The sequence below is a fragment of the Lepus europaeus genome, chromosome 21, assembly GCF_033115175.1.
Source record: "Lepus europaeus isolate LE1 chromosome 21, mLepTim1.pri, whole genome shotgun sequence".
Classification (NCBI taxonomy): domain Eukaryota; kingdom Metazoa; phylum Chordata; class Mammalia; order Lagomorpha; family Leporidae; genus Lepus; species Lepus europaeus.
The window spans coordinates 15229917-15246131 of record NC_084847.1 but is presented as its reverse complement, the minus strand read 5'-3'; the positions used below and the strand labels follow the sequence as shown (position 1 = coordinate 15246131).

At 58.1% G+C, this 16215-nt stretch overlaps 1 protein-coding gene across 1 annotated transcript in view; it reads left to right on the top strand.

Annotated features, from left to right (window-relative positions):
- The window catches only part of ABCC1 (ATP binding cassette subfamily C member 1 (ABCC1 blood group)), a 132437-nt gene that overhangs the window by 61524 nt on the left and 54698 nt on the right, over positions 1 to 16215 (top strand). The window contains exons 7-10 of the mRNA XM_062179593.1: positions 2581 to 2712; positions 12320 to 12553; positions 13925 to 14102; positions 14187 to 14348. Of these exons, the coding sequence (XP_062035577.1) occupies positions 2581 to 2712; positions 12320 to 12553; positions 13925 to 14102; positions 14187 to 14348 (706 nt within the window). The remainder of the gene's footprint in view (positions 1 to 2580; positions 2713 to 12319; positions 12554 to 13924; positions 14103 to 14186; positions 14349 to 16215) is intronic.

The following is a 16215-nucleotide window of genomic DNA, read 5'->3' as shown; positions in this document are numbered from 1 at the left end:
GGAGGATTAGCCTGTTGAGCCGCGGCGCCGGCCCCATACATGTTTAGTACAGATGCTTTTTTTTTTTATTTGAAAGGCAGAGTTATAAAGAGGTAGAGAGAGAGAAAGAGAGAGAGGTCTTCCATCTGCAGGTGGCTGCAGCAGCCATAGCTGTGCCAATTTGAAGCCAGGAGCTTCTTCCAGGTCTCCCACGTGGGTGCAGGGGCCCAAGCACTTGGACCACCTTCTACTGCTTTTCCAGGCCATAGCAGAGAGCTGGATCGGCACTGGAGCAGCTGGGACTCAAACCGGTGCCCACATGGGATGCCAGCACTACAGGCAGCAGCTTTACTGCTGTGCCACAGCGCTGGCCCCCAGATGCAGTTTTTAAAATGATTTGAAAGGTAGAGCAGTGCTCACACACACACACACACACACAGATTTTTCATCTGCTGGTTCACTCCTCAAATGGCAACAGCAACCAGGGCTGGGGCAGGACAAAGGCAGGAACTCCATCCAGGTCTCCCACATGGGTGGCAGGGGCGCAGGTGCGTTAGAAGAAAGCCAGATTGGAAACGAAGTAGCCAGGGCTCAAATCAGTGCTCTGATAGGTGATGCAGGCATGATGCCCACCCCACTAATAACAGTCTTAGTTTTAATCACTGTGCTCCGGTTCCGCTCCGTGTGTCTGGGGCATCCACACTTGGGTTTAGGGCTAAAGGTGTGTAGAGTCTATCTGACCAATGGGTCAGAAAAGGCAGGAAGCGTTGCCATCCATTGGTGTGCATGGATGGGGAGAGGCAGAGAACGGAACTGTGAATGTGGCAAAATACTCAACCAAGTGAGCCAAGTGAATTCTTTATGTGAGTCCTGCAGTTTTCCTGTTGCATTTGAAATTACTTCAAAGCAACACACGAAAATGCTCACTGTACTTTCTATTATGAAAGTACACAGACACGTGAATCAGCTGGTGCAGGCTGAGTATCCCTAATCCGAAATGCTTCAGAATCCTTATAACTTCTGGAGTGCCCGAGAGGCGCCCCGCCTGGACCATTCCACTCCTGACCGTGTGCGGGTCACACTGCAAATGCAGGTGCACTAAAAAGACTGTGAAACATTTCCCAGGGCCCCATCCCTGCAGTACCTTACTTACCTACATGTACACGTTCCACAGTCTGGAAAAAAAGCACTCTAAAACTGAAAACTCTTGGCCGGCGCCACGGCTCAACAGGCTAATCTTCCACCTTGCAGTGCTGGCACACCGGGTTCTAGTCCTGGTTGGGGCGCCGGATTCTATCCCGGTTGCCCCTCTTCCAGGCCAGCTCTCTGCTATGGCCCTGGGAAGGCAGTGGAGGATGGCCCAAGTCCTTGGGCCCTGCACCCGCATGGGAGACCAGGAGAAGCACCTGGCTCCTGGCTTCGGATCAGCACAATGCGCTGGCCGCAGTGGCCATTGGAGGGTGAACCAACGGCAAAAAGGAAGACCTTTCTCTCTGTCTCTCTCTCTCTCACTATCCACTCTGCCTGTCCAAAAAAAAAAAAAAAAAAAAAAAAAACAAAAAAAAACTGGAAACTCTTGGGGGCCTAAACATTTCATTGGAGGAATACCTGACATAGGTAGCAAAACTCAGCAGGTATGGCCGACACTGTGGCTAAGCCTCCGCCTGCAGTGCTGGCATCCCATGTGGCATCCCAGCTGCTCCACTTCTGATCCAGCTCTCTTCTTTGGCCTGGGAAAGCCGTGGAAGGTGGCCCAAGTGCTTAGGCCCCTGCACCCACGTGGGAGACCTAGAAGGAGCTCCTGGCTTCAGATCGGCCCAGCTGCCACCGTTGTGACCATTTGGGGGTTGAACCAGCAGATGGAAGACCTCTCTCCATCTAGAACTATGCCTCTGAAATAATAAATAAATGAATAATCTTAAAAAAAAAAAAAAAACTATCCAGCATGCACTGCCCAGGTGTATTGACTGCTAGTACTCTCTTAGGTTAGCCACCTCCCCTGCCTTTTTTTTTTTTTTTTTTTGGCCAATTTGAATAGTAAATTACAGCCATCTTACCATTTCTCTCCTAAATATTTTTTTTAAGTTTTTTATTTGTTTGAAAGGTAGAGCAACAGAGACAGAGATCTTCTATTCATTCCTCAAATGGCTACAACAGCCAGGTCTGGGCCAGGCTGAAGCCAGGAGCCTGGAGCTCCATCCAGGTCTCCCACATGCGCGGCAGGGCCCAGGGACTTGGGCCATCATCTGCCCCTTTCTGAGGTGCAGTAGCAGGGAGCTGGCTCAGGAGCAGAGCAGCCGGGACTCAAACCAGTGCTCCAGAGTGGGAGGCAGGTGTCACACGTGGCAGCTTAACCCGGAGTGCCCAGCGCCGGTCCCTCTCCTGAATACTCGCTATCCATCTCTTAAGAACGCGAGCTCCTCTTTTGCCTTGGTGACCTAGCGGAGTGAGCAGCAGTACCTTCTCGTGCCCTGATGTCCATCCCTGTGTGGGTTTCGCAGGGGGCGGCTGAGCGGCCCCAGCAGGCGTGGGAGTGAGCCCCGCCACCCTCCGCCTCCCTGCACCTCCCCTCACCGCTGGCCCCTTGTGGTTTGGCCCCAGGTTGATGGTCCGGGGCTACCGCCAGCCCCTGACGGGCAGCGACCTGTGGTCTCTGAACAAGGAGGACACGTCGGAGCAGGTGGTACCTGTTTTGGTAAAGAACTGGAAGAAGGAATGTGCCAAATCCAGGAGGTAAGTGTGCGTCTCTCGCACTCCCGGGGAAGCCAGACGCCCCCTGGGGTGGCCCGGTCACCTCCCTCCCACCGCCACGGCCCGGACCCGCCTGTGCCCTGGCCGTGCCGTCTCCCTGATTTTTGTGGTCCCAGACGTGTTGCTTCACTCCTGCTGGCCACGGTTTGCTCCTGTGCCAAATGGGGCAGAGTCTTGGGGGCAGTCAAGGCAGTGTGGTGGGAAAGGAGAGAGAGAAAGGCCTGGGGAGCTGGCGATGACGTCTGCTTGCCCGCACCCTGCGCGAGTGTGTGCCTGGGCCCCTGGGCTCTGGCCTCTCCAAGTCCACCTGGCGTTGTCTGCTCCTCTCGGAGCTCCCAGCGGCCTGAGCTTTCTGGATGTTTCCTGGTCAGCAGAGCTACTCAGGGCTGGCTTTGATTATCCTAGAGTTTGTTTATTTTATAAAGATGTATTTATTTATTTGAAAGGCAGAGTGGCAGAGAGAGAGAGGAAGGGACCGAGAGATCTCCCCCCACTGATTCATTCCCCAGATGGCCGCAACAGCCCAGGCTAAGCCAGTCCAAAGCCAGGAGCTCCATCCAGGTCTTGTACGTGGATGGTACTGGCTTAGATACCTGGACCCTCATCTGCTGCCTTCTCAGGCACGTTAGCAGGGAGCTGGATGGGAAACTGTGCAACCAGGATAAGCGATGCAGGCTTTGGAAGTTGAGGCTTAACACACTGCGCCCCATCCTGGAGTTCAGTCTCTCCCCTCCCCACCCCCTCCTTGTGTGCCGCATGCCACCATATGACCGCTGACGCCTGGTGGTTTCGGGGACCAGACCTGGACTTCCCCAGCACCTTGCTCGTGTGGTCAGATCTAAGATGCCATCAGGTGCACGGAGCGTCATCATTTTACTCCTGCTCCTTGTGATGCCGTGAGCCTGTTACTCACCTCCCAGGGCCGCTGGGGCTGGGCCTAACCCGTGCCTTGGATTTGCCGCAGGCCCCCTCACCCTGACCGTGGGCCTCCCGGGTCACGGGCCCGAAGTCAGGCCCAGGCTCTGGGTGAGAACTGGGGACGTCCGTGGTGCTGGCCCTGGCACGTTCACAGAGGACCTTGTGACTGCACTGCGGGCTGCTTGAGGCCACGGCAGCGGGAGCTTGGGCCTCTGTGGTCAGCCCTCGGGAGGCGGGAGCCCTGGTTTGTGACCCAGTTGGAGGTCCTTTTTCAGATTTTTCATGGACTTGAAAGGCTGAGCCACCAAGGGAGGGAGAGATCCTCCATACATTGGTTCACTCCCCAGCTGCCTTCAACAGCCAGGGCTGGGCCAGGCAGGGGCCAGGCAGAGGCCAGGAGCTCGGTTGGAGTCGGGCCCCTGGGTGTGAGTCAGGCTGTCCAGAGAGACGGAAGCCATAGTGTGGATGAATGGGGGAAGGCTAGGGGATTTCTCTGTGAGCAGGCGGATAGGATTAGGGTAGGTGGGAACGCCTCCAGGCAGACAGCTCTGCCCATGTGCCCAGGCCTTAGATCTGGGAAGCTGGAGGGTGCAGCTCTCAGCTAGGGAAACTGAGGGCCCTGGTGCTATGATCAGAGGTAGATGCAGGGCGGGGTGCCGCTGTCCTTTGCCTGTTCTTTCCTGGCCCTCTGCCAGTGCCCGCCTGGAGAGCAAGGGCAGCTCTTCCCCAGGCCACCCACGCAGATGCCCGTCTGCTGCAGCAGTGGCCTTGCAGACCCCTGGAGATCCCCCACAGCCCAGCCACGTGGACCCCTCAAATCCGCCCCTGCAGCCTGGCCCGCAGCACCTGCCCCGTTCGTGGCTGGGCTCCACCGCTCTCCCTGCCCGTGCCTCGCAGACTGCTCGGCCGGGCGGCACACCACAGCTCAGTGGGTGTGGGAGACTGTTTGAGAGAGGCAGGCAGGGAAGCTTCCCAGAGGAGGACGGGCTTTGAACCCAGAAACTCTCACACTGCTCTGGCCCTTAGCTGATGAATGCCGGTCTCGTGCCTGGTGCTGTCCAGGGCCTGGGGGTTCACAGTGGAGCGAGGCAGGCAGGCGCGTCGTCTGGTGCATTTGCCGCGTGAGTCGGGACGCGGGGAGTAGTCCCACGTGCGTTGACGGAAACCTGGGACGGGAGTAGTGTCAGGGTGAGACTGACACGAGGCAGCGTGGGGGGAGCTGTTGTAGACTCAGTGGTCAGGGCTGCTGGCCTCCAGAGGAGGTGGGGGAGGAGCTGTGTGAGTGCCTGGGGCACAGCTTTCCAGGTGGTCCGCAGGTGCCCAGGGAGCAGCAGGCAGGCAGTGTGGCTTGAGTGGGGGAGCAGGCAAGGAGCATTTGCAAGCGTCTTTCGTGCTGTGGGAGACAGACTTTTTAAAAGCTTTTATTTTAATTGTATTTGAAAGGCAGAGAAAGAGACTGACAGAGGTGGAGACTGACTGATCCTCCATCCTCTGGTTCATTTCCAAAGCCGTGCTGAAGTCAGGAGCCTGAGACTCCATCCGGGTCTTCCACGTGGGTGGCAGGGACCAAGGCCTTGCGCCATCACCTCCTGCCTGCTGGGGTGCGCATCAGCAGGACGCTGGGACTGGAAGCAGCCATGGACGCAGGTGCTCCATTGTGGAATGTGGATGTCCTAGGTGGCGACTGCCTGCCGTGAGCCTCTGGGTTTGAGAAGACGGGCAGGTTCCAGGCCATGAATTCTGTTATAGCAGCCACCTGGGCTACCCTGGGGAAGGCGTGTCCTCAGGGCAGGGGTAGGGGCAGAGAGCATGATGGAGGCCTAACTGCCATCCATCCGAGTCCCTGGTGTTGCCCACGGAGCCCCTGAGCTCTCTGGGAGACAAATGCCGGAGCCCTGGCAGGTTGCAGTTGTGTTGATTCACTGGGCGTGGCCCTGGGCTGGAGGCAGTGAGCACAGGCTCCTGCGGCTGCTCCATTAATGCCCTGGTCCCCGAGGGCTGAGGGCTGCCTGCCTCAGGACACCAGCAGGTAGTCCACTTGTTTATCCCACACCTGGCTCCCAGCAGCCCTGAGGGCAAGGAAGGGAGGAGGAGGAGGGTCCTCTTGGGGTCAAGGTTCCCCAGCACGGCCCCTTGCACCTGGGACTTTCTGGTTACCTGGAGAAAGGAGTGGGACCCCTGCTGCCTGGGGGATGCTGGGGGTCCCGGGCCTCCAGGGAGGAGGTGCACAAACCCCGGGCAGGGGCCAGCTTGGGTTTCTCGGCCACTGTAACCCCCTCAGAATCAAGTTCGTCTTGGATAGCGTGTTTCCTGCCGGCCAGGATAAGCAGTGGTTCTGTGGACCTGGATGGAGTTAGGTAATTTTTTGTGTGTGTGAGAAAAATGGAGTCAGCGTATCAGCAGTTGTCGCACTCCTAGGCACAGACCCGAGAGAGGAAAACTGGTGCGGACTTGCGGCTGCTGTGTGGGAGCCAGGGCCGGAGCTGCTCTGAGTGCAAGTCCAGGTGCTTCCGGATGGCGGGGTGCATCTCCGCGGGGCTCTGTCCCCTGGTGACACCAAGTGAAGACCTCGGACCGAAAAGAGGCCACACTGCTGCGGTCATCTGGCTGCAGTTGTAGGGAGTGCAGGCAGGAGAACTGACGGAGGGTCCCAGTGGGCCAAGTTCACCGTCCTGGCCGTGCAACTTTGTGGGTGTGCCCACGTGTCGGCCTAAAGACGAGGGTACTTCAAAACATTCGTGGAAAAATGGGATTAAAAGGCAAATTGATTTTGGTGCAAAAAGTCGTGAAACCCACGCCTGTGAGGGAGATCCTCAACGTGCTGCTGGAAGATGAGATGTTCAGTTTCCTTGGCAGCAAAATGAGCTTCCCTTTCCCGTGGAATTTCTGAGGTGCCCGTGCGCACAAAAGCCATCAGGACGAGAGAAGGGCCGACCGTGTTCTTCGGTTGTCTGTGTTTCATGAAGGAATGCAGACAGCAGAAAACCCACAGAGACCCCAAGCAGCACTCACAGAAAGACACGGCGAGAGTGGTTCCCAGGCCCCTGCGCAGATCTCCCAACACCCGTCCTGGTCTCGAAGGCAGTGCGCACAGCGCTCGCCAGCTCCTGCGGAGTTGCGGTCAGTGTGGAGCTGTCCCCGGGCAGGGGAGGAAAGGCCAAAGGCGAGGCGTTGACAGTAAAGTGACAGGCATTCCAGTGCGTCAACGCTGGCACCTCCTTGGGACCCACCCCTCCCCTCTGTGGTTCCCGGCACTGGAAGCACCTTGAGATTTATTTATTCGAAAGGCAGAGCATCAGAGGGAGAGAGAGAACTTCCATCTGCTGGTTCACTTCCTAAATGGCTGTAACAACCAGGGCCGGGCCAGGCAGAAGCCAGGAGCCTGGCACTCCATCCACATCTCCCACTTGGGTGGCAGGGACCCAAGCACTTGAGCCATCCTCTGCTGCCTTCCCAGGCACATTAGCAGGGAGCTGGATCGGGAGTGGAGCAGCTGGGAGTTGACCATGGCGCTTTGATACAGGGTGCCAGCATTGCAGGTCCACTGCGCTACGACACTGACCCCCCAGGGAGGAGGTTTCACAGGGTGGTGACCAGTGCTTGGCAAAGTCCCCAACAAAATAGGATCGTCCCGCAGTTTGCACAGTGGTTATAATAAAATAAAGATCAAGGTATATTTAAGTATACAAAAACATACACACCCCATATGGATTTTTTTTTTTGGTCTGGACCTGGAAGTAATGCAGACTTTGCACCTGCTCGGACACCTGCCGGGATATTTCTGCTGGGAACTTCCCCCATGCAGGAGGGGACAGAAGGAGTCAGAGGGACAGGTACTTGGCGAGTCATGAGTCACCCCAGGGCAGTTGGCAAAACACCCCCCACCCCGGAACCCTTGTTTTTGAGGGACAAAAAGAATAAGGAAGAGAGCTTGCTCTGGAATCTGTTTGTAAGCTGTGCGGGGCCCACCGACATCCAGCTGCCACCGTGCTCTCCCTGCAGGGTCTTAGGAGGCCCCGGGGGTCGGTACGCCCGACTCTGGGTTTCAGACGTGTTCTCCTGACTGCCGACGGCCCCACCCTTCTGTGATGTCCTGGAGTTCCGGTTCAAAGGTCAAGCTCCCGACACTCAGAAAATACAGAATTTTACAATGGGGAGGCCTTCTAAAGTTTAAGCTTTTGCCTTTGCAGATGCTTTATAAGGATCTCATTCCACAGGTGATGAAGCCAGCAACGGGAGGGGACTTCAAAACCTTCATGGGGATTGGGATTAAAGAATACGTGTGGTGCTGACGCGTTTGAAGTTCACGCACGGTTTATTCGTAATGCGCACGTTCCACGGGCTTTTCTAAGACTCCTCGTAGCCCCTCCTTCCTCTTTGATGCAGGCAGAATTGCAATGAAGTGTCACCACCTGAATCGGCAACACTGCTTTTCATAAAACAGGCGTTCCAGCAAGCCCAGGGCTGGAGAGCAGAAACCACAGACACAGGTGTCGGTCCTCCTCCCGGGACCGGGAGGTAGAACGACAGAGAGATGAGCGGCGGCGTTCTTTCTGGCCCCCCGGTCTGTGTAAGCAGAGGGCAGGGGGATCTTCACGACCAGTCCTGTTTGGGGAGCCGGGCCGTTCTCTCTCCTCCTCATTCTTCAGGTCGGTTAAAAGGTTCTGAAACAGCTTGGCGCTGTGGAACCTGGGCGAGAGCACCTCCAGTTTGGTTTCCAGCCTGGTCTGTTGGGGCTTAGTGCAAGAGTTGAGCCCCAAACAAGGACCTCCTCTGATGCTTGCTTAAAACGCCCTTTCTGTTCCCTGTGTCCCCCCCCCCCCCCCCCGAGTTCTTGGAGATAGCTCCAAGCCCACTCATTCTGTTCCCTCTGCCTGGAACACCCGTTTCCTCCCCGGCCGGGTCTCCACTTAAGCGTCACCTCCTCTAGGCAGCCACGTGGGAGCACATCTCCTGCAGCCCCTGAGGTCATGTTTGCTGTGCTGCCTCACGGGTCCCCGGATGGTGGCTGGCCCCTGTGCCTGGCCTGCGGCAGGTATCCACCAATGTAAGTGGGTGAGTGGCCGATGGCCGCCTTAGCCCACGTTGAAATGTAGCCTCCGCTCCCCTGACCAGCACCTCTTCTTCCCAGCCCACGTTTCCGCCTCGCCTGTCCGCCGGGTCGGGGCCTGCTGCAGCCCTTGCCTGTCTGTCCGGCCCAGAGTCCTCTCCCAGTGGTGCTTGCTGCTGGGGGCTCCATCCATGTCCTGCTCGCTGGCGGTTGTCCTTTTGTGACTCGGCGTGGCTGATTGCTCCCACTATGCCTCTGCCGCCAGGATTTGGCCCTCGTTTCTGTCCTCCTTCCTTTCCATTCAGCAGCTGTCCTGGCCCTCCAAGACCAGCCCAGGGACGGGACAGCCCTGGTGGAACAGGACCAGGGCCCCATTCAGGAAGGGGTGCAGAGAACGCACAGGGTGGGTCTCTATGGGTGAAAAGAAGTCCCAGTGTGCATCCCAGGCAAAAGCCTGGCTTCAGGGAGGGAGAGCGAGTGAGTGAGCGAGTGGGGAAAGACCCTGTGTGGGGCCTGTGATCCTGTGAAGAGCAGTGGAGGTCTGGGGTCTGTGGTTCCTCCTCCTCCCCACGCCCACCAGGATGTCCACGACCTTGAGGTTTGAGAAGTTAGGCCGTGGCTGTGCCACGCCGGACCCCCAATCCAGCAGAGACGGGGGTGTTCACGGGGCTGGCCAGCTTGTGGGGAAAGCAGGCACCTGCGGTCTCTAAGGAGCCTTCCTGGTTCTCAGGTCTCTAAAGGAGAAAGGGAAGGCGGGGGAGGTCAGGGGTGACCCTGGGCTCAGCTGATTATCAGGCAGATTCCCAGGCTCTGTTCAGATAATGATCTTGACCCGGCTAGGCGGAGGTTCCTTCACAGTTGATGTGAATTCCTCACCTGACTCTGATCCCTTAAGCCTGAGGATCACAGTCACAAATTCCTCCCTTATCAGAGATGTGGCAGTTCCAGGCTTTTCCCTGAGGTCAGTCCTGGAATTCCGACTGATGGACCGAGCTGCCCTTAACTTTTGGTAATCAGATTGTGGGAAGGAGGATGTGTGTATCCTGGTCCCCAGTACTGTGAATGCCGTCCCTCGCAGGACACAGGTTTGCAGATGGAGTAAGACTTCCCAGGGGCCACCTCCCAGGTGGCAGACCTGACTCCTGGCTTCAGCCCCACCCAGCCCTGGATGTGATGGGTATTTGGGGGAGTGAACCAGGGGATGGGAGTTGTAACTGCCTCTTTGTTGCTCTGCCTTTCAAATGTGTAAATATTTTTTTTTTTTATTTGAATTGGGGAGAAAATTCTGGGTTCTCCGGGCAGGGCTCATACAATTGCAAACTTCTTACAGGAGGGAGATGAGGTAAGAGAGGAAGAACACACACTCCTATTCCCCAATGCTTGCGGTGGCCAGCACTGGGCTGGGCTGAAGCTGGGAGCAGGCGCTCAGTCCGGGTCTCCCGTGTGGGTGGCAGGGAGCCCACTTCTTGAGCCATCACCCCTGCCTTCCAGGGGGTGCGTCAGCAGATGGCAGGACTCGGGAGCAGAGCTGGCCAGGTCTCAAGCCCAGGTGCTCCAGTGTGAGATGTGTCTTTTGTAAAAGATGTGTTCATTTTTTGTTTGGGAATGTGTGATAAATACAGGGGTGAGGTGGAGAGAAAATCAACTGTTGATTTACTCCCCAAGTATCTGCAAAAGCTGGTGCAGGGCCAGGCCAAAGCCACTGGCCAGGGACTCTGTGCAGGTCCTGGGTGGGAGGAACCCAAGCACGTGGACATGACCTGCTGCCCCTGGCACGTTAGCAGGAAGCTGACTGGGAAGCGGAGGAGCCGGGACTTGATCCCGGGCATCTGATGTGTGATGTGAGCCTCCCAAGCAGCTGCTTAGGCCACTGTGCCGTAACACGTGCCGAGATGTGTCTTTACTGGTGTCTTAACCGCTAGGCTGAACACACTTCAGGTTTCCGACCTGCGGAACTGGGAGATGATTTGACTACATGAGGGTGTGTGCATTTTGGGAGAGGAAAGCTGGGGTGTAGCAGTGTATTGCTATGTAACTGATTACCGCAGAATTACCTACTTAAAAATATGAACAAACATTCACTACCTCCATCCCTGTCTCGGGGCCAGGGGCCAGGGCGTGGCATGGCCGGGTGGATGTCCCGGCTTAGGGTCTCCCGTGAAGTCTCAGTCACTTTGGCGGCCGGGGCTGCTGCCGTCTGCAGGCCCACCTGGGGCCATGGGATCTGCTTCTGGGTCGCACACGGCTGGCGAGTTAGTGCTGGCTGTCGGCAGGGGCTCACCATGGGGGCTTCTCCAGGGCACTGCGTGAGAGTCCTCAGGACCTGCCCGTTGGCCACGTGCAGGGCGGGTGACCCAGGAGGAGGCAAGAAGGAAGCCATGTGTGTGCTGTAACCTGCTCGCGGAGTGAGGCTCTTGCTGCTCCCGTGCTGTGCAGGAGGGGCCCCGGGGCTTTGGAAGCTACCAGGGGTTACGGGGGTGGCAGCAGAGTTGGATCCTGGACCCATTTCACCACGTCTCTGAGACCGTCCTTTCCCTGTTGAACAAAGGTGACACCCTTGTCCAAAACCAGTTGGGTTTTTATCTGGACTTTTATCTGAAAGGTAGAGAGAGATCTTCCATCCTCTGATTCACTCCCCAGATGGCCACAGCGGCTAAGGCTGAGCCAGGCCGAAGCCAGGAGCCTGGAACACCATCCGGGTCTCCCACATGGGTGGCAGGGGCCCAAGCGCTTGCACTGTCTTCTGCTGCCTTCCCAGGCACTTTAGCAGGAGGAGCTGGATCGGAAGTGGAGCATCTAGGACTCGAACCGACGCTGCTTTGAGATGCTGTTGTTGCAGGCTGCAGCTTAAGGCACTGGACAACCAGTGCCGGCCTCACTGTGCTTGTCTTGGTTACGATTGTTGTATAGTTAAGTTTTGAAATCAGCAAGTGTGAGCCCTCCAGCTTTTAAAAAAAAAATGATTTTGTTTATTCAGTCCTTCCTTCAAAAGGCAGGGGGAGAGCGCTTCCATCCTCTGGTCCATTCCCCAACTGCCTACAATGACTGGGACTGGACTGGGGCTGGGAGCTGGGAACTCAATCCAGGTCTCCCACGTGGGTGCCTGGGAACCATCACCTGCTGCCTCCTGGGCTCTGCATTAGCAGCCAGCCACAGGTCGGGGCTGGGGCTGGGCGTTGAATCCGGGTCCTCCGGTACAGGGTGTGTGCATCTTAACCAGCGTCTTAACTGTTGGGCCCAACACTCACCCGGAGTCTAACAACTTTGTTCTGTCAAGATGGTTCTGGCTGTCTGGGTCCCTTGAGTTACCCTGTGAACTTGAAGACTGGCTTGTGTGAGTTTCCACCGAGAAGCCGGCGGTGTGGGTTTGGCATCCCTTAACGCACTCACTTTTCACAGCAACCCCATGAGGTAGGTCTTGCTTTGGTCCCATTTTACAGATGAGCACGCCAAGGCCGGCAGAAGTTCAAGATCTTGCCTAAATGCCACAGCTGGGAGCTGCCCAAGCCCGACTTTGACCCCATGGCTCCTGAGGCTGTGTCCTTAGCCAGCGTGCGAAGCGGTCTCTGGCTGTGTCTTCCCTGGCAGACCCCAGCACTGCCTTGCCTCCTTGTGTTCCAGGCAGCCCGTGAAGATCATGTACTCCTCCTCCAAGGATCCCACCAAGCCAAAAGGGGGTTCCAAGATGGACGTGAACGAGGAGGCGGAGGCCTTGATTGTCAAGTCGCCCCAGAAGGAGCGGAAGCCCTCCCTGTTCAAGGTCCTGTACAAGACCTTCGGGCCCTACTTCCTCATGAGCTTCTTCTTCAAGGCCATCCACGACCTGATGATGTTTGCCGGCCCCGAGATCCTAAAGTAAGCCCCTGCCCTGCCCTGCCCTGCCCGCCGGTGCCCCTGCACCTCCTTGCCACACTCGTGACCACCAGGTCCGGCGCGTGCTCGCGGGGATTCGCAGCCGGGGGTCGGTCTGTCCTGGCTTTGCTGTGTGTTTTACTCAGCTGCCGTCTGAGTGAGGGCCGCGTGGGCTGCAAGCAGCCGGACCCCAGGCAGCTCCCCTGGAGCCAAGATGCGGAGGGTGTGGGATTGTCCCGGGAGTCGGGGAGCAAGAGAGCCAGCGTAAAAAAGGCATAGCCCAAAACCAGGCGTCCGGAAGGCTTGCCTACCACCTCTCCCCCTTCCTCCCCATCGCCCTGGGGTGCCACCTTCTCCCTCTCTCCCTTCCTCTCCGTCTCCCTGGGGTGCCACAGTCTCCCTCTCTCCCTTCCTCCCCGTCTCCCTGGGGTGCCACCTTCTCCCTCTCTCCCTTCCTCCCCGTCTCCCTGGGGTGCCACCTTCTCCCTCTCTCCCTTCCTCCCCGTCTCCCTGGGGTGCCACCTTCTCCCTCTCTCCCTTCCTCCCCATCTCCCTGGGGTGCCACCTTCTCCCTCTCTCTCCCTTCCTCCCCATCTCCCTGGGGTGCCACCTTCTCCCTCTCTCCCTTCCCCGTTTCCCTGGGGTGTCACCTTCTCCCTCTCTCCCTTCCTCTCCGTCTCCCTGGGGTGCCACAGTCTCCCTCTCTCCCTTCCTCCCCGTCTCCCTGGGGTGCCACCTTCTCCCTCTCTCCCTTCCTCCCCGTCTCCCTGGGGTGCCACCTTCTCCCTCTCTCCCTTCCTCCCCGTCTCCCTGAGGTGCCACCTTCTCCCTCTCTCCCTTCCTCTCCGTCTCCCTGGGGTGCCAGCTTCTCCCCCTCTCCCTTCCTCCCCATCTCCCTGGGGTGCCACAGTCTCCCTCTCTCCCTTCCTCTCCGTCTCCCTGAGGTGCCACCTTCTCCCTCTCTCCCTTCCTCCCCGTCTCCCTGGGGTGCCACCTTCTCCCTCTCTCCCTTCCTCCCCGTCTCCCTGGGGTGCCACCTTCTCCCTCTCTCCCTTCCTCTCCGTCTCCCTGGGGTGCCACCTTCTCCCCCTCTCCCTTCCTCCCCGTCTCCCTGGGGTGCCACCTTCTCCCCCTCTCCCTTCCTCCCCATCTCCCTAGGGTGTCACCTTCTCCCTCTCTCCCTTCCTCTCCGTCTCCCTGGGGTGCCACCTTCTCCCTCTCTCCCTTCCTCCATCTCCCTGGGGTGCCACCTTCTCCCTCTCTGCCTTCTCGCCGCCATTGTCAGCATCGTCTGTCTGCTGATGATGAGACGGGGCGTTGGTGCAGGAGCCCCAGGGCAGAATCATCCCGGGCCCTCTCCCCACTCCCCCACAGGCTGCTCATCAACTTCGTGAACGACACGAAGGCCCCGGACTGGCAGGGGTACTTCTACACGGCGCTGCTCTTCATCAGCGCCTGCCTGCAGACCCTGGTCCTGCACCAGTACTTCCACATCTGCTTCGTGAGCGGCATGCGCATCAAGACCGCCGTCATCGGCGCCGTCTACCGCAAGGTAGGGGAGGGCCCCGCGGTCCCCGGGACATCGAGGGGAGTCACCTGCCGCCCTCACCTTCTTTGCCTCCGCTTCGTCCGGCAGGCGCTGGTGATCACGAACTCAGCGAGAAAGTCCTCGACGGTGGGCGAGATCGTGAACCTCATGTCCGTGGACGCGCAGCGGTTCATGGACCTGGCCACGTACATTAACATGATCTGGTCAGCCCCTCTGCAAGTCATCCTTGCTCTCTACCTCCTGTGGCTGGTGTGTGTTTGACATCATTCCCCTTCGTGCGGCGGGAGGGACGTGGGGGCGGGGGCGGGAGTCGGAGCAGGCCATAGCTCCGGGCGCTCCTCGCCGTGGTTCCCATTTGAGTTCCTGTTGCTTTAACCGGCTCCTGGACATCCTGCCCCTCCCCGGGCTCGTCGGGTTGAGTTCTCTCTTGGTGCATGGCGCTTGTTTGCGTTTGTATTTCCTTGGCGTCCTCTGTGACTAACAGCCCCAAGATGTGCACGCTGCCTCCTCCCCTGTATCCTCTCCAGTGCTAACCAAGCCATTCATCACCGCTTCCTAACATTGTCGGGGAAGACGCTCTCGGCGAGGCAAAGACATCCACCCGCCAGCAGCCTGAGCCAGTAAAGGGTGGCCAGGGGAGGCGCGTACTGGAAAACCTTGGGCGCTGGCGGATCCAGGAGCTCCAGCGCTGTCGTCACTGTCGGAAGGGCTCATTCTCACGCCTTTGCCATTTCTCAACCCCGTTTTCCTCAGTTGGCTTCGTTCTCGGTGGGATTTCCCCACGTGGCCTTCATGGCCTTGAGGCTCAGGTCATCTTTCCAGGGAGGAGAAGGCCGCACCTGTGTGCCCCAGCCAGTCGCAGGGAGCACGCGAGTGGCCCAGGAGGCAGAGTTCTGAGCCTGGCCAGCCTGGGTCCTGTGTCCTATCCCACTGTAGAAGAGATGTGATTGACAGTCCTTTCATCCAATGAAATGATGATGGGCCAAGAGGCTTAGTGGACACATGTGCCTTGTTCTTCCTCATCTGGGAGCTCTGCTCGTGCACTTCCTTCCTCCAGGAGGGGCCTTCCTTCCTTCCTCCCAGGGGTGTGGTCCTGCCCGTCCGCCAGGGCTGCGCCAGCGGCCACTACTGCTGGTTGTGCCCCTGTCAGTCACACGGGCTTCCTCTCCTCTGGGTCTGATGGCTCTGGTGTAAGAACTGGTGTACTGTTGCCTTCCGTAGTCTGTGACGGCGTGCCCTCCTCACCCAAGAGCTGCCCGCGCACACAGCATCTGACGGCTTTTGTATCCTCTCTGTGGTCAGAGCCACAGCAGGGCTGGTGTACGGTAGGCACTCGGAGGATCTTTGATTTACTTACTTATTTGGAAGGCAGAGTGACAGACACACCACCTGCTAGTTCCCTCCCTAAATGGCCGCAATGGCCAGGGCTGGGCAGACTGATCATAATTGGACTTGGAGGGAGAAAACCCACTAGAACTGTGACCCCTGGGCAGATGACTTTACAGATGGGCAGCTCACGGTGTCCGCTTTTCCAGCCAGGGCTGCTGTGGGTGAAAAGTCTTCACACAGCGCTTCCTGCACAGCTACCTCTGGGGTTGCTTCCTGAGCCCTTAGGAACGTCGCTTAGCATCGCGCTGGGCTCGGATGGCGGGGTGGTGTCCCAGGCGAGCTGGCTCCCCGTGGCGCAGGGCTGCAGGTGCACCCCTGGCTGCCCACCACACGCTCACAGCCTGCCTCCTCCCGTCGTACCAACCGCACTTCTGCATTTGACCAGGAGAAACACAGCGAGGGGAGTGGATGATGGGGTAGGCCCATTGCCAGCTCTGTGCCCTCGGACATGTCTCTGTGTCTGAGCCTTGATTGCCCCATAGTGAGGGTCCCGTGGTCAGGAAACAGGACAAGCAGATGAGTGACAGCAGATCGCGTTCACAGAGCAGCGCCTGCTCGTTGTGTTGGAGTTCCTCGCTGTTGGAGTTGATCTGGGATGCCTTGGTCTTGGTTCGGCAGGGATAGTCGAGATGCCTGTTGGAGTGGCAGCAGCATCTTTGTGGTACTCAGAGTGGCATCCCCTAGGGCAACAGTTTTGAAGGGATGAACACACCTGTTTTTCTGAATG